Here is a 20,291-nt window from a genome sequence, read left to right as displayed (position 1 = left end):
GCAATGAAACAGGCTTCCAAAATCCAAGGAAAAGTATTAGCATTCTAGGACAAATTGAGACTCTTCCTTTCTGTCTGTAAGATAGAATTACACAAAAATGAAAAAAAAGAACAAGGCTTGAAGAAGACAGAACAAAAAAGGAAAAGATGGCCTTGTGCAGAAGTAGTATTAGTCTCCATTTTCTTCCTTCCAGAAAGTGAAATGCTGATATCCAAAAGAGACTATTTGTTGATAATAGTTGTGATTCCTCCCTGTGAGAAGGTTGTCTTCCACAGAAAAGATGAACAAGGAATTGCAACATTTTGAACATAGTGATTATTTGTTTACGTATTGTTTATTCTTACTGTGACAGTATCCCCCATACTGCTTTTATTACACTTGTGCTATACAGTAGAGTGAATAATCCAAGCTCAAGTAAAAAGAAAAGTGGCAAAGCACATCAGCAATATAATGCCTTTCAGCAGAAATGAATGTTCCTTTCGCTTTCATCTTGCAGTTATTTGAATATAGTTTGGGATTATTTTTGTTTTTATTAAATCTGTTGTAAGGTGGAAAAGAAACAGAAGAAAAGGTGGTAAAGAAAGATTAAATTCAAGTTTCTCTTCAGTGTGAGGAAGCATTTTAGGTAAACAGAACAGAACTTGAAGTGTAAGTGGAACTTTAGTAGAAAATTAATTTCTTCACATGCAGAATATAAGCACAGGTAGAACTAGTGTTTCTGTTGTCTCTTTTGACTGATTGTTGGGTTAGTACGGCCACCACTTTTTGTTAGGAGAATCCTCCAAATTGTTTCTTTACAAAGCAAAGGTGGCTTAGAGAAAAGGAAAGAGAAGCAAATAGTTGTTTGATGGATTTGAAGACAGTTACAGTGATAGAGAGGAAGAAGTGTAACTCTGTATGTCCCAGTTTTCCTTGCCAGTCTCAGCTCAAGGTCCAGTTGTTCCCTATATCTTGTGGTTTTCTGGTGCCAAATTAGTTCTTAACTGGAGCTTGTTTATAATTTAATAATTTTTATCTACCTGATACTGGTAAGTAGAAGACATCAGGAAGAAGTGAAATAATCCCATGCTCCATGAGACTCATTGTGTCAGGGAACAGGAGACTGAAAGGTTTTTTCTAAAAGTTCTGCTCCTGTGTTAGGAGAAAGGCTTTATCCTTCCAGCCTGCATATGTGGCCATGCTATGTATGAGGTCTGTCTCTGGCCCCTGAGAGGCACATACCTAAAGGCTAACATATATTTTAACCAGTCTCTAAGGCATCAGTGGCTGATTTTTAGAAGAAATAGGAAATGGCTGAGTTTATTGTCATTTAGCAGGAACACCTGTCTCACAGCGAGATCAATTGAGAATGCTTTTTACATAATCAAGTCCTTATTCAGTAAAGACAATAGAGAATAAGGTTTATCTGTTCTAAAGGGCAATCCTAAAGCCATAATTACACAGAGGAACTGTAAGTCTGCAAGAACATGCTCTCCTTTTATCAACCTGTACTGTTAGGTTCCATTTCTATTTTGTCTTCCTATCTCAAGGATTTTCTTTTAAACTTTTTCTAAACTTGAATGTGCTAAATATTAGGTGCGCATTAGAAACAGAACTTGTGCTTTTCAGCTAACCAGTTTAGGAATGAATTACAGCCTTACTGTGTCTATAAGACATCTAAAAAGGAAGTTTTTGTGAAGTTGGTCTCTAGTTTCAAAGAATGCTTTGTCAGGTTTTAAAAGTTACAGAATATACTGTGATTTGTCTTTGGAGATAAGGTCCTACACAATATAGATTATTAATTCTTAGCATTATTTTTAGTAATATAAAGAACATTCCTCCCCCTCGTTATTATTGTCCTTCTTGCTCAGTAAGAAAGGCTGTGGGACAATGTAATATCAGAATGTTAGTATTTGAGGTACTGATCTTTTCTGAAAAATGTATGACTGAGCATATCTTTTAAAGAAGTATTATTTTACATATAGTTACTGTCTTTTAAGCATTCACATACTAAGTTTTTTAAGGGTATATTCAGTACTACTCACTAATCGTCTGGGGGTGACATGTATAAGACTAGAAGCATATGAGGGATGTCTGAATTGCTCCAGCAACTTAACAAATCCATTGAAAACAAAGTGAACAGGATAGCAGATTCAGATGGGAAATAACCTGAGTGCTTTTTGTTTCACAAACTGTCAGTTCCATCTATTCTATCAGTCTGTCATTTGTTTTAATAATTTTTATTTGCCTCTCTGTTTCCTTCTCACTTATTGCTTAACTGCATATACATTCATGCAAGAGAAGCAGGGTTTAGGGATAGATTATACCTTGTCTGATACCAATAAAGAAAGTTGGAAAAAATTTAAACCTTCAAGTACACAAGATTGTGACTGATTGTTATGTAGGCAGTGCTGTAGCAATTTCTTTAGTACAAAATATTGCCCTTTCTCACCTTTGTTTCTTTTATGCCTTCACCATAAGTACAGGTTGTCATAATTCCATCTTTGTATTACTGTGATTATTTGTTTTTGCTCATAGATGTGGTCTAGTGTATTGTTATTAGCAGCATCTGAAAATAAATGTGATCAAGTCATCACCTCCTTACAATAGGCATTATAGAAATATAATGAAGAATAGTTCTGTTACAAGTTTACAGTCAAAACCAGTAGAAGATATAAATCATATTGATCCTTCTCTAAAGCCAACTAAATTTATAGAGAGCTTTTAAATGCTCCAGTTAGCTTTTGAGCAATGCTGCATGACTATGGCTGAGGACTTTAAGGTGAAACAAGGTTACATTGTGATGGCTAATTAAAAGGACAGTAATTTATTCCTTCTTAGGTTATTTTCTGAATAGAGCTTTGTGCAATGCAGTGTGTCTACAGTTCAGAGCCTCTGTTTCCTAGGTGTCCCCAGAAAGAGAAATTCAAAGGACAGCGTATAGTGTTAAATTAGTTGCCTGAGGCTGGATGTGTTGACTGTTCTGAGGACTTCAAGTTGTGTGTGTTGTATTTCTACATTAGAACAATATCAGTTCTTCTATAATGAAGAATACGTCATCCTGCATAGTTAATTGCTCACAGTAAACAGATGCATGATTTCAAAAGCAAATTAGACAGATATCAGTGGTCTTGCAGATTAATTAAAAGGCTCATAATACAGTAGCTTGAAAGAAAGTGTAAGTTTGGTAACAGAGGAAACTGAAAAGTGAAGGCTACAGAAAAAATGAATTGTTTCATTTCTAACTGAGAATTTTGGTGGAGTAATAAGGATTAAAGACAGTAGTGAACAAATGGGGAGAGAACAAGTCATGGAACTGCTCTAAAAGTGATAAAAAGAATCTTCAACTTGCAAGTGGAGGCATGGATAAATTAGAAACAATAATTCCTGTAGGAGTGAAATAAAGTAAGAGAGATTTTCTTGTCAACTTTATTTCCAGTAGGCTGGAGAGAAACACTGTGTGCGTGTCTGTGTGGTACATAATCATGTGCGCATGTGTGCATGTTTGTCTTGGGATTTTTTAAGGAAAAGTGTATGTTCTTCTTGATGGAGGAACTTCCCTGCAGCTCATATTCCTGTGAGGCTATACCTTACTCATGACATTTCTTTTGTGTTGAAATATCTTCAAATATGAACAGTTTCTATATAAGTACATGTATGACTTGTACAGATGCTGTAAGTACATGCATAACTTGTACAGATGCTGTAAGTACATGTGAGTTCATAAGTGAATGTAAAAGTTATAGCAAACCCCTATTCAAGAAAAGGTTAAGTACATCCATGATCCAGTTGTGGACAAAAAAGAGACTTTACCATGCAATCACCTGACTGGCACTTGCTGAAGGTTGATTAGAAAAACCCACTGCAGCATAGAGCAATTGGAGCATTGAGAAGATTGCCTAGAAATAGAAAGCAATTGTAACCATGACAGGCAATATATCTTGCCATATATGTTTTCCGTATGATTTCCTGGTGTATTTAATGAGCTCCCCAAGTTTTATTACAACAGGAATTTCACAGTATTATGTTAGTTCTATGAGAGCTTTCTTTTTCAACCAGAAATACCTTTGTTATAAATGTCTTGAATTTGAAGATCTTTCATTCAGTTTGTATCTCAAACTAGTAGTAGTTCAAGAATTAAGTGCACATATGTTTGAAGTGTTTGTCAAAGGAAGAGATGAGAAGACCCTGCAAAAGAGGAGTATATATATTTTTCATTGAATATTTACCAGCTAGGCTGTAATGCAGATATCCTTTGATCAAGAGTTTAAAAATGTTTTGATAAAACTTGCATACTAGCTGCGATTATGCATCACTGCTTACTTTGCCTCTGAGGAGAGAAAATCAGTTTGTCATGTACCTATTGATCCAGCCATGGTTTTGGTTTTTTTTTGCCATTTCAGTCTCTTCTTTTGCTAGGTTGCTCTCTGTATTTTCAGCTACAGTAGCAGTCATCTAGACATGTTTCATTTTTGTATATTTACTCTATGTTAATACTAATACTTGTATAGCATATGTACTGTACACATATTGCTGATAGCATGGTGTATAATGACCCTCAATGGCTTCTTTTTCTCACCTTGGGATAATAGAGGTTGAGTTGTGAATGATGATTTGTATATAGTAATGTAATGCTAAAATTAAAAATCACGTTTAAAGTCACATTTTATTTTTTCATTTATGTTGTAGCTAAATTTAAGGTTCTTTGGGTTCCTTAAAAATAATTTTTGTTTTGCCTGTTTTTGAATTATGCTGTTTTCCAATTCTTTATTTGTTGATTGCAGGGTTATCTGTATTTCTTTTTTAAGGAATGTTGTAATGTTTCAATCAAATTCCTTCACTTCATTTTCCTTATAAAGATAGCAAGTGATCTCATTAGAAAAAATACTAAAATGTGGTCTGTTTATGTATAAAATAATTATGGAAAAGTTATTGTTATTATTTGAAAATAAATAGTCCCTACCATGTAGGAGAAGGTACTAGATGGGCTATTGATCAAAGTTGGGGTGTTTTTTCTGGACTTCCATTGTTATGAAAGTTCTTCATCTATTTGAAGTTTTACTGTGGATATAACTATATAATATCATCTCCCTGTATGAAGAAAGCATGCTTCCAAAAGTGCTGCTAAATCTAATATGAGCGGTATTTTAGTGATTTGGTTTAGTGTAAGGATTTTGTCAGTCGGTTTCATCCTACAGATTTTTTTGAGGAAAAGGGGATTATATTGTTTTCTGTCTTTCAATGCAAATTAGTACAGATACTAAATAACTATAATCCAGATGTTCTCTTCTCCTGTCTTACAAATAGTTGTAATGGTAATGATGTGTTCCAGTCAAATTTTAGTGTAAGTGTTCATAAAATAGTGAGGCTGGGTATTTTCATTAAGATGTTTTTCTCTGTATTACTGTCTGTGCTGTGACTAAAAAGAAAAACAAAGTTAGGAAATTACTTTGTATAATGAAGAAATATCATTTATAGGTAAGAAACATTTTCAATTCCCCTTCCACCTCTATTTTGTAACGGCTGTTTCACAGATTTAGTTATACTTCTAGAATAATCTTTCAATGCTGCCTTCTATCTTTTTTTTTATACATACTGGTGTATTGAGTTGTCTACAAAAGCACTTTTAACTGCTTATTATGTCTCCTATATTATATTTTTATGACAATGCCTGTGGGAAAAAAAGGGAAAAAAAAAATCAAAAAATTGCACACTGCCTCTTCACTATTTTTTTTTCTGTTTGTTCAGACATTTCATAGTCAACTGGTTCCTTTTGGTCAAGTGCCCAGGTAATTGAGTTTTAAGGGTTTCAGTGCACTGATGTGTAAGGGTTGTACAAAAATAGAGGAGAGAGACATTTTCTCGCATAAATAAGTTCTGTAACAACAGCATGATCAGTCTCTGGAATGTAAACATATTAATTCTAAATATTCCTCATTACAAGTGGGACACCTTCCTCATTTTGGTTTCAAATATTTTAAATTTCTCTCTTTGTAATATTGTTTCCTCAAATAAATAATTCCTGTCACAAAGGCATTCTGTGTCTCAGAATGTTTCCCAAGTAGTATCTTTCTAAATGTGGAACTAAACTGTAATAGAGAAAGCTGTAGCATAGTTTTATTAATGACCTTGGCAGCAGACAATGTGCAACCTTTATTTATTACATTCATTTTCAGTTTTTCTGTTGGCATTTTCTGTGATATTGTTGCTCTTTGATCTGTTCACCAATTCCTGTTGGAGAACCGGAGATTTTCACCATAAGATGTTTGCTGTAGTGCCTTGCACCATTCAGCTGACTCCAACCTGTCCTTCACTGTCAGTCTCCCCGTTTCCATCTGTATTCGTTTATGTGTAGCTCAGAGTAGGCATCATCACTGTTCTTCCTGTTCACAGTTCTTGACAGTATGAATGTCTTCAATAAAACCGGTGGTTTTTTTGTGGTTCTGCTTCAGTAACACATTTTTGTTTGCTTGTACTGCAAATCTCTTGGTCTGACCATGCAACTATTGGGAATGGTAAAGAACAAAAGTTCCTGCTACCAAATGATTTGGAAAGGTACAAAATGCTGTGCATTGGACTGAACCAAAAGTCAGTTCCCGTGATAGATACTGTTATTACTAAGAACATTTTATGCCTACAGTATCTGAAGACAATTGAAACTGGTTAAGTCCTGCTCATTTCCAATGTTCTTTCGTGAACAGTTAGTTGTCCATGTCCCAACCCCATCATTATTCATATGCCTGCTCATGGCTAATTTTCTGTGTCAAATTCCCTTGCAGACATCATACCTTTCCCCTGGGCTATATTTCTTGTTCTATTCTGTCTTCCCAAGACACGTCTTCACTAGCGTGCTGAACCATCAAAGGGCAATCACTTTACCTTTAAGGACAGAAGGAAATGACTGCCATCCTGTCAGCTTTAGTCCCTCACGTGTTTATTGGAGACAGCAAGCATTTTGAAAAAATGAAAATGAAGTGGTAACTAGCTATCACATTTTTGAGACTTATCAAATGCCTTTGAAGTTTTTCAATATTGCTGATTTTTACAGTTAAAATGCCAAAATAGGTAAAAAACTTCTAATATTACCTTAATCTGCTCCTCTGTTTACTACGTGTATAGCTCTAGGATTTCTTTCTTCACCAGCTGTTATGGTGTCATTATCTGCTGTAAGATTTAGCAGAGCGTAATTGTACATTTTACACAATTTTCTCGTAAGCTTTTGTTTGCATGCTTCATAGTGATTCTTTTGCTGGTCATGCTATCCTATATTCTTTGAACTGTTGCAAGACAGATTTATAGTAATGGTACTCTTACACAGCAGAAGTGTTTGAAACCTTCAATATAAGGATTTGGACACAAAGTTAAGATATGTCTAACACTCAAAGAAATCTTTCCCTTTCAATACTGTAGTATTAGATGAAAATTGCCTCTCATAACAAGCTTTAATCATATGAGCTGAATCCCCACAGCAATTATGCAGAACTTCCAGAAAGAAATATAAAGATTTTATTTCATGGTTGCCACATGCCAACAGTTTGGATACCAGTAGAATATTTTAAGTATAAAGATCTATGGTGTTTCTCTACAAAAATGGAGATGCTTATTTTGCAGCCATATGCTGAATAGTGGTCTTTTGAAAAAACAAGTTCCTTGAATAGTATCTCAGTGAGGTATGCTGTCAGTGTAATCATTTTCATTTGATATAATTGTTAAAAAAAGATTGTAAAAAAAAATGGAACAGATGCATCTTCTAAAGCAAGAGTGGAAATGTCAGTGGATTCAGTTTTAAAATATATAAAATCATACAGATGCAATCAGTGTGTGAAAATAGTATGTAGTTTTCTTTTCGGTGAGAAAATTTAAGTGTGTATTTACCATGTTTAAGTAAACAAACTTATTTTAATAAACATGAAGAGCCTGTTATACTGCAACTTATCTATTGCATGAAAAATCTTGAATCAACTGTCAATAATAACATGTTTTTAAAGACCATCTGTGCCTTAACCTCTGTGCCTTACCTCTGTCTCACTTCAATGACCTTCATAACATAACCTACCAAAAAAAAATCAGTCTCCCCCCGAAAAATTAAAACTTAATATGAAACCCAGTAAAGAATTTTATCTGAATCATTATAGAATCATAGAATGGCTTGAATTGGAAGGGATCTTAAAGATCATCTAGCTCAAACCCTCCTGCCATGGACGGGGACACCTTACATTAGAGTATTGGATTGTGCTGGCATAGGCTTAGGAGCAAAAAGAGAAACTAGCCGTTCTTCTGCAGTGATCTACAAAGACAAGAGAGAGTCCAAGGCATCACCAGCAAAGTTGGTTAGGGCTCTCCTATAAGAATCCCACAATTTTGTCTGGAATATTTTACACCTTTCCAAACCTTTTTGCATTATGGAGCAATGTCAGTTGTTAAGCATGTCCACCTCTGCAATTTGTTAAAGCTTTAGAAAGGCATCGGGAAACTGTGGTTTTTAGAGCTGCAATGCAGTGTGCTGCTCTTTTTTGTTTTCCTAAAGGTAAACCATGTTGAAATTCATAAATAATTCAGAAACACTTAGAAAAAATATGAGTCATTGCACAATATGCAACAGGAGAGAGAAAAAAGTGACTACTTCCTCCTGCTCCAAAAAGGAGAATTTGAGGTTCTGTAGTAAACTTAATCATATTTACAGTAAGATGAATAAGGAATTGATTTTCATTGAGGTATTTGTTTCCATTTTTTGACAGATTTGCTGAGTCTGCATACTTGGACTCCTTGTGTTTGCTTGTATTCATGGAGAGCATTCTGAATCCCAATTGAAGAAATATTCCAATACTGATATTCCTAAAGGGAAATTGTAGCAGAATAACTGTGTACTCATCCAGGCATTGGGTTCATGAAGCGTACATTCAGAATATAAACAGTATTCAGGGCACTCTGAAGCCAGTAGATACTCCCATCCCTTCAGGACAGCTCTTTATGCTTTAATTCGCTCACCTACTTGCACAGACATATGTATTTCTTCAAATACAAACCTAGTTATATAGTTCAGAATTGAAAAAGATAAAGCCATCAAAATATAGAATTTTCAGGAAAGTGTTTAAATCTGAAAGAAAAGAAAAGGGGAATTATAACCTTATTCATAGCAATGGGGGACAGCAGAACTTTGGAAGGAGCCATTTGGCATGGATGCTGCAGTTTACTGGGTGCATGTAGTAGTTTATGTCCAGTCAGATGTGCTTTGTGGATATGGATGTGACTGTACAAAGCTATAGTTTTAAACTAAAAATGTACTCAGAACGCTTTAAGTGTCATGGCAGAGTACTGCCGACTCCTTCCATGAAGCTTGTTGTTTATTTGGTAGAAACACTGTTGTCATTCTCATAGCTTTTGAGAAGATGCTGATGGTCTTTTCAATAGTTTAGTGTGTTAATAGCTGACTTATATTAACTTTACCATCTTAATTGGATCCTTCTAGATGTTCAGCCAACTGGTCAGGCACACAGTGTGAGAGGCCAGCTCCCAAAAGCAGCAAGTCTGACAATATCAGTACAAGTAAGTACTTCAAATAACTGCAGTTGCTTGTCAAATTTGGCTCAGTTTAGACATTTTGATTCGATAATAGTTTAGAATGTGAGTTTGTGTCATGAAATGTGCTGGTTTACCTGTACTTATTTAAAAAAAGAAAAAACAACAACACAAAAAACCCACCAACAGCAACAACAAAAAACACACACACACCAAAAAAAAAAAAAAAACCACAAAAAAACACAAAAAAAACCCACAAATACAACCCCCCCACAACTGTAAATGTATGGGTGTCTCAACTTTTTGACTGGCATTCAGTGTTTCATGAGGTGGTTTGGATGCAAGCCACAAACTATACACTCCCTGGTTCAAGGGCTAACCTGCACTTTTCTTAAAGAAAGTGTATCAAGCGGCAAGCACTTGATATCACTGCTGTGCAGAGACCTAGTACGGGATTTCTGACCATTTAAGTGCTACTGAAAGCATCAAAAATATAATTGTAAGTAGTTCGTAACTTTTGTATTGGCTGTCTGCGGAGGTTTGGATTTTACCTACTGTGAAAATCACCCAGAAAGTAAGAATAGCTCCAGTCATATTTTTCTTCTAAACATGTCTGTAAGCGTAAAAGGATGGTATTGCTACACTGTTGGCAGTTTAAACTGGACAAGTTTCCCTGTGGTGCATAGAGTATGCTGATGGTACCCTACTGTATGTCTCTTGGTCGCATTTAACCCAACTGGAGGAATAAAATTAATCACCCTCTATTCAGGTCAGCTTGATGCTTAGATGAAATCTTCCTAGTGATCCAGATAAGTGAAAGAACAGAAGCTGGAGATGAGCAAAAAAGCAGGCAGAACCTAGACCAGTATTTCATGTTGTGGGAATATCTCCTGCGATTTGGGAAATGCATGTTCATCTTGTGCCTGCTCCTACAGGACCAGGCTACACCATGCACACTAGATGGCAATTCATCTATGGTGGGCTGTTGCTCGTTTTTTTTCTTGAATGTTTACCTGCCAAGACAAAATGAACTGGTGTTTTTTTGGTGTTTTGGTTCGTTGGTTTGGTTTTGGGTTTTGTTTTTTTGTTTTTTTCTTTTCTTGGTGGGAGGGTTGTCTCTTAAGTTAGAACTTCATCCAGTCATTTACCAAATGTTATCTTAAAATAGCATTGCTGTAATGTCATTTACATACTGAATCTTCATAAGCTGGAGAGAACTCGGAATGCTTCAAGTTTTTATTTAGTAGTACTTTGTTTCGGGCCACTGACAACCTGACTTGGTTTTCAGGAAGCCTTCAGGCAGAATTCAAGGCATCTTTTTCAATCCTTTATTTAGACTGTGCTTAATGTAGGACAGAGACTGCAAACAGCTTATTTTTTTTAACAAGTCAGTAACTGTGAAAAACAGTGAAAAACCACCAGTGAAGGACTGTGAAATCTAAGGAAAAGCAGGTCATTCTGACTGGCTTTATACTGAAGACCTGCAGTTTATAAGGGCCATTTTTTTTATAACATAAAATTATTTGTTACATGTATTTCTTTATTGCCAGATACTTACATTAAAGCTGAGAAATTCTTAGAGGGGTACAGTTGCTGACCTTATTTTTGCAGGTAGTGTAATTTCAGAAGTTATCTGCCAAAATGTTAAGCCTGTTTTCTTCTTCCCTGTTCCCTCCTCTCCTTTAACATCACTGTCTGATGTGTGCACTTTTTCTGCTACATTAAGCATTATTGTAGTTTCCTTGATTGCCTATATCAACATAACAAAATTATTGGCTCCTGAGTGCAATGCAGTAAAATGCAGGAATGATATCACTATTCTATGATTCTAATGCACCAACCATCTAAAAATGTATATTGCTTATTACTTTTCATTTTCCCACAAATAAAAGTAATAAATACATATAAATGTTAATAATGGAATTCTTTAATCACAGGTATGCCTACTGAATATTTTAAATTAATAGTTCTGTGACTTAAATATACTACTGAAGATGATGGTGATAGTTAAAGTCAGCAGCCATGCCACTCCTGATTTTTCAGCAATTCCACATACCTTCATATGGTATCACTGCAAATGAGAGTAGCATGTTACTTATTTTATTATTAGTCTAAAGTATAATTGTATCCATAAGGAGGAAGATCCTGAGATAAAAATACTGGTGTGTACACGATTATCTATAACGATTTCTTTTTTACTATTCATAAACATTAAAATTTCCAATCAGTAAAGCTCATCACATGAAATTGCACTTGTTGGTAAGGGTTTGGGTTTGTTTTTTTTTTTATTGATAATTTAACCGTTTTACACATGTAAAGAAATTATTTGATATAGCCATGAGTATTCAATGATATTTCTTTTTCCTGGTTTAGGAAGCATTGCAATCATTGTTCCTCTTGTTTTACTGGTGACTTTGATCACTACTCTGGTAATTGGATTATTTCTTTGCAAAAGGAAACGAAGGTAAGTAGTTTTATATTGATGTATGAAGTAAAAAAGTAAATATTTAAAGTATGTGCATCTTTTCACTATAAAAAGTGAACATACTTCATGTATGTTGAGGAGAGATTTTTAAAAAATTCTGCAACAAACAGCCCCAAACTTGTTTGTGGATGCAGTGACTTAAGTTATGTTTTGTGTCTATTATTTATACTTATATTCCACATACACTAGATAAGAAAATGTAGTTCTGTTCTTATCCAGTTTGTTCAAACTTGTCAAGGCTATATAAGGGTTCATAATTTTAACCAGAGACTTAGTGAAGTTAGTAAACAGAATTAATGTATTTCATTGGAATAAGAATCCAAGAAATAACTTGAAAAGTCACTGGCTTCTTTTTTTGTATGTGTGTTTATGCATTATAGGACAAAAACTGTAAGAAGACAACCCATTATAAATGGAGGAATCAATGTAGAAATTGGCAATCCATCATACAACATGTATGAGGTGGGCCACGATCACAGTGAAGGTGGTCTTTTAGCCTCAGATTTTACTGTAAATGCAGAAAAGGTAATTTTTTTTTCTTTTTCTGGTGGCAAAACAATACTTATGTCTTGCAAAGGTTTTGACGTTTTTGAATATAATTAGTAGAAACATAAAATAAAGACATTTAGATTTAGTTAATATAATGGCAAGTTAGATTTCATTAGAATTTTGCAGTCTTATGCATCCCGATGAACATTTTTCCCAGTGTCTGTATTTTTCCAAAGTAGAGTTAGAACTAAATGGTGAAATGTGTTTTTTGTCATAGACACATTGCCTTAAATTGCCAAACAACTTATTGGTTTAGTCTAGTTGCAAATACTGAATGGAAATATGTTGTTGTACAGCCTACTGTCTGAAGTTTGAAGGGGTGTATGCATATGTATGAGACTAACTTATTTCTTATATGAAAACTTCTAAAGGCATAAAGAATTCAGAGTCCTGGCTGGGTAGATAGATAGATTAAATGTTTACTCAAAGCTATTAAGTATTATCATTTTCTTGTAAAAGATGCTGTCATTTCTGCAGCACCACTCTTCAGTGATTGAACTCCCTGTGTGATGTGACATGGGATGAACAGAATAATGCTGTGATATCTATCTTAGAGCTCCATAATCAGACATACACCAAAGGGCAGCCATCATTCTGTAGCATTTCTGACAAAGCAATAACCGGATTACTTATAGCTCTAGGAATGTCATTGCTGAATCACATAGTCAGTGTGCTGATTACAAGTAAGGCGAAAATGAAGTTACTCACTGGAAGAAGAGTAACTGAACCAACGCTTATTGTGAAGTCTGGCTCTAATCCTTAATGGAAAATGATTTTAAAATGCTGAATTTTATTCTTCTATTGAATGTAAGAATTTTTCATGGTGAAAAATACCTGTAACTAGATATTTATTTGTTGTTTTTTTTTTACTTATAGATCACTCTAAAATAAGGTTTTTAACCAATTCACTGTTTGTTTAACAGTGTTGATAAGTACACAGGGAAAATGCTTTATCAGCACAGAAACTAAAATTTTCTGTTTATACAGGCCAGATACATAGGGGGAGGGCCCACTGCATTCAAGCTTCCCCACACAGCTCCATCAATCTACTTAAACTCTGACTTGAAAGGACCACTGTCAACAGGGGTGAGAAATGATGAATCAAATCCATTTCATTCCACCACAGCCCCTTTCTAAAGAAAGTTTGTCTTTAATTTTTTAAATAAGAGGTATTTTCTGTGTGGTTTTAGTTTTGGTTTTCTTCTTTAAATGGAGAGAAGAATGACAGTCATTGATACTCTTTCTATTTGAAATAAAGGGTTCCTCTCTGCATCCAGAATTTCACCTGTACTCATGATTGTAGCATGAACTAAAGCTGCAAATGAGTCTTTGCAAATGAATGCAAAATCTATAACCAGTGTGGTACTTTTCCATGGCATTATTTAAGTTTACCATAACATTCACAGCCATGTATCTTAATACATTTGTAATTTATATGTAATTACAGGCATTTAGTGAAGTTTGTCAAAGTGAAAGAAGTTCCCAAATAAACGAAAGCAAGTGCTTTTGTTTTAAAGAAACGTGATACAAACTAAAATGAACAATTTCCTTTAATATTTGCAGTGCATTTTTTTATTGTTGAGTTTTCAATCAATTTTTATTATTTACTTTAAAACATCACATTTTGACTACAATTTAACATGATGTTTGCAAACATTGAAATTTAAAGTATTAAAAAGGGACATCAATATGACATTTCATGTGCTTCAATATATATATATTCATCTTTTGTGTCATTTGCATTCTTGCATGGTTGAAATATATGCTGTATTTGGAAGTTTAACAATTTGTATAGGGTATGAAAGCTAGAATATATGCCCATTTCTAACATTAACTCCTTCTGTTATTAGAAATCACTTAAGTTACTTTCTGTAGCTCCTGCAATATGCTGTCATTACCCACTCAAAGAGGCATCATGAGACAGAGCCTACTATTATATGTAATTTTAATAACTCTATAAGGCACTATATAGATGCCAAGTGTCTCTCTTCTGTTGTGGTTATTATCCTTAATAATGATTGTCAATGAAATAAGAAGTCCTATCAGTTGAAATTAAACTAAATTTCTGTTTTCCTGAATTTCTGATTATAATCATTACAACAAATGTAACAATCTCTGATTCAGCTGGGACAGACAGGTGTCACCGAGTGTTTGCTCTCATAAATTTCTACAGCAGTTGATTGAATATTTATGTTTCATTAATACAAAAGAGTATTTTTTTAAATGTGACTCATCTTTTCCTTCTTTCCTGCCTCCATTCCAGGGAGGTGCAAAACTAACTTGTAACTAACTAAATGAGTAGCTGCTGTAGATAGCAAACCTAAGGAATATCTGAATCCTGGGCCCAGAAATATTATTGATCAACAGAGAAAGGAAGATCTAGATTCTAGACATCATTCATTCCTTGTTGCCCAGAATGTACTGAGGATATTTGCAAGTCAGGAAAACCTACCCATATCTGGTTTGGGTAATTTATACTTTAGCCACTTCTTATGTACACCAAACTAACTTACCCACTTTGTAGCTTGTGTTCCACTCAGTATTTGTGTGAGCAAAGCTGTGCTGTTTCGTTAGTTGTAAGAAAGGAAGATTTTTGAATACAGGATGTCTTTTCCAGTTATTATAGGTAAAAAGCTGAACATCTAGTTGGATAGCAAAGGTCTTCTAGGAGACTATAAAGGCACAAAGTATGAAGGCATTAGTGGAGACATAGATAAGATAAACCTTGCTTTATCCTTAGCATGAGTGACAGGAGAGTAAGTTTTCATCCATGTTATAAACATCCTTCTGTGCTGTTGTACTCAGGAGATTTCTCACATACTGAAGTACTTTGCAGAATTAAAAATGGACTTGTCCTGTACTGAAGTTATGTTAATTTCAATAGATATTTTTGTTAAAGTCCAAACTACCAAAATTGTTGAGAAAATATTTCTCAATCTGTAACTACTATGATATATTAACAATTATGCTGGTTTATTATTAAAGTTAAATTTACATTATGGAAGTATTTAATTTTTGGTCAAATCATGTTGTATATTTGGGCCACAGAATTCGAAAACATGGTCAGCTATTGATGGGATGCTGATGTCTTAGAACAGGTAATATATGGAAACTGTTATTTGCAGTTTTCTACTGTTAAACTTGTCACATGGTCTCACAGTGCACCTTCTCTATAAACTTCTTCATACCTATTCTGAAATCTTACTGTGTAATAAGGTGGACAAGTCAACATCAGAGACATTTTTCAAGGTTTTTGTCTTAATTTTCATAATTGTTTTTTATGGTTTGAATATCATAATATTCTGCATGTCATGTCATTGATTCTTTTAATAGCATGTCTCATTCTGAATTTAGTTTTTAACTAAATAATTAACTCATCAGGTTTTCAAAAGTCCAGGTATCAATATATTAAGTATGGCCAATTATATTTTACATGTACTTGGTCTTGCTTTAATAAACCCATTTCCATTTCCATAAATGTTTATTTTCATTTAATCTGACTGCTCTAATTTATGCTTAATTTCTCTGCAGCCAACAAATTATGCCAATCCAGTATATGCAAAGTTATATATGGATGGACAAAACTGTCGAAACTCCTTAGCAAGTGTTGATGAAAGAAGAGAACTCCTTCCAAAGAAAATAGATATTGGGATAAGGGAGACTGTGGCATAGTCTGCTGTTACCTTTTATACTCTGTATAAATGTATAAAATATAAGGATTACTTTTCTATGTACCAACAGTATTATAATTGTTTCAGCATCAGCATTACCTCTGTTTTTTGTTTCATTGATTGTTTCCTGGGTTTTTCTTTTGCTGATGACTTTTGACTGACCATTTGTAAGGTATTTTTATGAAAAAGAAACTGCACTACGGTACAATTTACAACAATGCTGCTGAAATAACACACCTTTAAAATTGTTAAAATTGCAAACAACATATTCATTTGTAGTGTGAAAATGAGCAATCTATTTTCTATGAACTTTTTTGGTTCTACTTAATTGATGAAGATGATATCTGCACTTTTTCATTATGTAGTCTGGAAGCTGTAGTACAGTGTGTAATTTTGTTTATTTTAAATGGTGAAAGAATGATTGAATGGTCTACTCTCTTCTTTGTGCCCATTAGAATTTCTCTTCAGATCATGGTAAAGCTAGATAACTTTTCACAAACAAACATAACTTGCTTTTAAATTAGCTTTAGGTTGCCAAGAAGTAAGCGAGACTATAGAAATGAAACATCTAATGATCTGCATGAACACAATGATTATGTTCAGAAATTCAGTGACTGTACATGATATACTAAACATATATACCATGTAAACAAGCTTTGTATTTATTAAAATCTTATAGAACATAGTAACGGTATATCTTGGAAGCTGAAACCTTACTTGCTGTGGGACAAAGCATACAAACACCAACAATCCTGTAGGACAGTAGCCACCCTAGAGCACAAGAGGGCATTGCCTACACATGCATTATATGTTTATCCACTTAATCATACTCATTACTTATGGATTAATAATTCACCAACACATACCAAGCAGTAGGGAACAAACCAAACCCCAAATCTTAAGCACACACAGATGATCACAGCATTCAGTTTTGACAATCACAAAAAAGTCATACTCGCGATATTAAAGAATAAAAAAACACTGCAGTTTCTCTAAATGAAGATAAACTGTGATACTGCAGAGGTAAAACATAACTAAATTGCATATTAGGGAAACCTTGCCTAAGACCAAGTTTCAGTATTCTGGGTTAAATATCAAAATTCAATTATCAAAAGTGAGAAGCATCAGTAACAATTCCTAGCACTTGCTCTGACCTGGTCTGCTTTCTGTTGTTGATAAGAGAAAAAATCTGATTCACCTTTTTGAATTTTAATATAAATAAAGAATACAATTTCTTTCAGGTTTGAACTGAATCAAAATATTTTATACATAACTTTAAAGGCACAAAAGATGTATTCACATATATACAGTGGAGGACTCTTCCTTTCCTCTGCTAGACATGACTGACTTTTAGGTATCATAATATATTAATCTAACAGATTAAATATGTTTGTGGTTGCTCTTTATTCCCTTTGTACAAACATTACAAAAATAACTGCTGTTTTATAAAAGATTTTTGTTGTACTATTGTGCATGCATACTACCTATTTCTAAACTTTGCCATATTGGGGCCTTTATAAAACTCTTGATTTATGTAATACTAGTGCAATTCTGCTTGAACAATGTTATGCATATCATAAACTTTTTCAGGTTCTTGTTTAAGTACGTTTTTTTAAATTGAACAGTATTTTTCATTTTGGTTATAATAGTCATTTTGCCTATGTTTCTACAATGAAGTGTTAAATACTTTATAAAAAAATTGTTGACTGATTTATTTAAATGAAGATCTACATACTTAATTCAGTGTGTTGACTAATTTTTAAATTTAACTTATAAAATGAAAACTAAAGAAATGTAAATTGAAGGGAAAGGACATTACTTGTAGAAATGCCTAAATTTCTTTTTCTTGTTTTTTTTAATTGACAATTTTTGCTTTTTATACAACTTCTATTTAAATGTTTTTGCAGTTCTGCACATTTAGGTAACTTAGGTGTATATTATGTAAATAGAATTTTAAAACAATTTCATTTTTTATAAAAATACTGTATTAAATAGTTTCATACCATGCAGGTATGATTCCACAGGATCTGCCTTTATTCTGCTGTCCATCAGAGATGGATTTGGCCCTCAATTTTTGCATAATTCCAGGTTTTATGAGGTGTAAGTATTTGGGCTTTTCAGAAACTTTACAGTTTACTTTTAACTTTAATTAGTGGCTATACAAGTAACCTGAGTTTAAATCATGAAGTCTTATACGGACCAAATGGAATTTAGTTATTGTGATGTCTCATGCTCCCTTTCAGTGATACATTTTTATTTACTTCACACTTGCTTAAGTGTAAATTACTTTTTAAAACAGGAAATTATTTTATTTTCTTACAAATACACAGTTGATATCAGTAGAACTATTAGATACTGGATATTAGATCAGAACTTAGTCCTAAGTTTATAGGCAGGGTTTTGATATTGAGCTCTACCACTGCCATGCCTTAAAGATCTTTAAATCACGCATTGGTGTAATAATCCCCAATGGACTTGTTTGGTTGGTTGGTTTTTGTTTTACCAAGGTTCTCTGCGAGAACTGTTTCTTTGTCAGCCCTAGAACCCCAGGCTCTGTAGCTGTGCAAACAAGGATCTGGCGGGGGGAAGGACTGAGAACCTGATCAATAACCTATACGTGCATCCTCATAAGCTCAGTAAAATAATTTTGGGCAGGAATTTCTATAAACTTTTGCAAGGAACAACTAAATTTTTTAACTTTTCACTGCCTTCTTGTTGATACTAATGGCAAAGGTTCATATGTGGTTTAAGTTAACATAAGCTTAGAAGAAAAAAAATTGCATAAATGTGCCTGTATTGCTGATTAAAACATCTGTCTCTTCAGGGTATAGTTCCAAGGCTTTTTCTGGTTGCTTTCTTGAAGATAGTAATGTTTTTTCATGTGAAATGCTAGTAGCGTACTATTTCACTGTATTCATCAGGGTAAAATTTTTCTTCCATGGTACTAATATTTTTTCTTAGCAGTGTGAAGCAGTTTGTGGGTTCCATAAATATCAGATACTAAAATTATTCAGGAAAATAGAACTTCCGATAAATCTAACCCTCAAATACACCATTCATTTACTTTTTACTCTCAGGCTTAGGAATGTTTCCAAGTTCATGGGTGGCCACCATACAGGTCTATGTCTCTTATTTTCATTACCCATATTTACATTTAAAAAAGCCAAAATCATGTAACCTTGAAGGGTCACATGATGTGCTCCGCCACAAACTAGGTTCTTAAATTCTTTGCTGAATGGAGAATCTTCATGCATAACATAGGAAAAAAGGCATTCGTGCCAAACTTTATGTAATTGTGTCTAGTTGAATTTTTTTCTTCCTCGGAGGTTATACTATTCACAGGTAACAACAGTGCATTGGAGTCTCTGCCTTGTGATAGGCCTCTTGTTCTATGCAAGAGTTTGCATAAACTCTAAATTATGACAATAGAAGCTCAAAAAAGCAAATTGAGATGGATAATGTTTTTCTACTTTGATTTGTCATTCCGCAATGACGCTCTTGCTACTTTGATTAGTCATTTTGCACAACTAAGATAGATTGACAATGTGAAAACAATCCCGTTGATAAACACAGTAGGAAGTACATTTGAGAATATTTCTTTTGATGTGCATTTTTTAATTGGTCTTTCATTTCCAAGACAGTCATGGCATTTGATGTTTCTAGAAGGAAAGTTCTGTAGTGGAATGCCTTTAAATCTTCTACCCACATTTATTGTCAATAACAGAATAATATAATATAACATAATATATAATTAATATAATATTTTTATCAACCTCTTAGTGACCAGAATTAGAGTAGTCACATGTCTAATAAAATTTTGTGTAAACACTTTTCAGAAAATTTGTTTCAGTGCATAATGTATCAGAATAAAACCAAGTACCTTCTCCTGTATACCTCTCTTTGGAGGATGAGAAGATGAGAAAGGAAGGAAATGTCAGTGTTAATAAAAGTCCTCAAGCCATAAAAATAAAGAAATTCTTCATGTAGAACAAGGAGATCAACAATGAATCTTATCTGCCTGGCCTGGGGCATCACTACAAAGATATTGAGACACTAGAAATTTTCAATTCTTAGATGGGCAGAAGTAT

At 33.9% G+C, this 20,291-nt stretch overlaps 1 protein-coding gene across 1 annotated transcript in view; it reads left to right on the top strand.

Annotated features, from left to right (window-relative positions):
- The window catches only part of LRP1B (LDL receptor related protein 1B), a 794,792-nt gene extending 776,850 nt beyond the window's left edge, over positions 1 to 17,942 (top strand). The window contains exons 87-91 of the mRNA XM_061444942.1: positions 9,449 to 9,525; positions 11,872 to 11,962; positions 12,364 to 12,508; positions 13,520 to 13,618; positions 16,064 to 17,942. Coding sequence (XP_061300926.1) covers positions 9,449 to 9,525; positions 11,872 to 11,962; positions 12,364 to 12,508; positions 13,520 to 13,618; positions 16,064 to 16,204 — 553 coding nt within the window. The 3' untranslated portion in view covers positions 16,205 to 17,942. The remainder of the gene's footprint in view (positions 1 to 9,448; positions 9,526 to 11,871; positions 11,963 to 12,363; positions 12,509 to 13,519; positions 13,619 to 16,063) is intronic.
- The last annotated feature ends 2,349 nt before the right edge of the window (positions 17,943 to 20,291 follow it).

This window comes from Pezoporus flaviventris, unplaced genomic scaffold (genome assembly GCF_033815535.1).
Source record: "Pezoporus flaviventris isolate CSIRO_AGI_PZ_B2104156 unplaced genomic scaffold, CSIRO_AGI_Pfla_v1 ptg000001l, whole genome shotgun sequence".
NCBI lineage: Eukaryota > Metazoa > Chordata > Aves > Psittaciformes > Psittacidae > Pezoporus > Pezoporus flaviventris.
The sequence above is the reverse complement of the archived record's forward strand: the minus strand, read 5'-3'. Positions and strand labels throughout refer to the sequence as shown.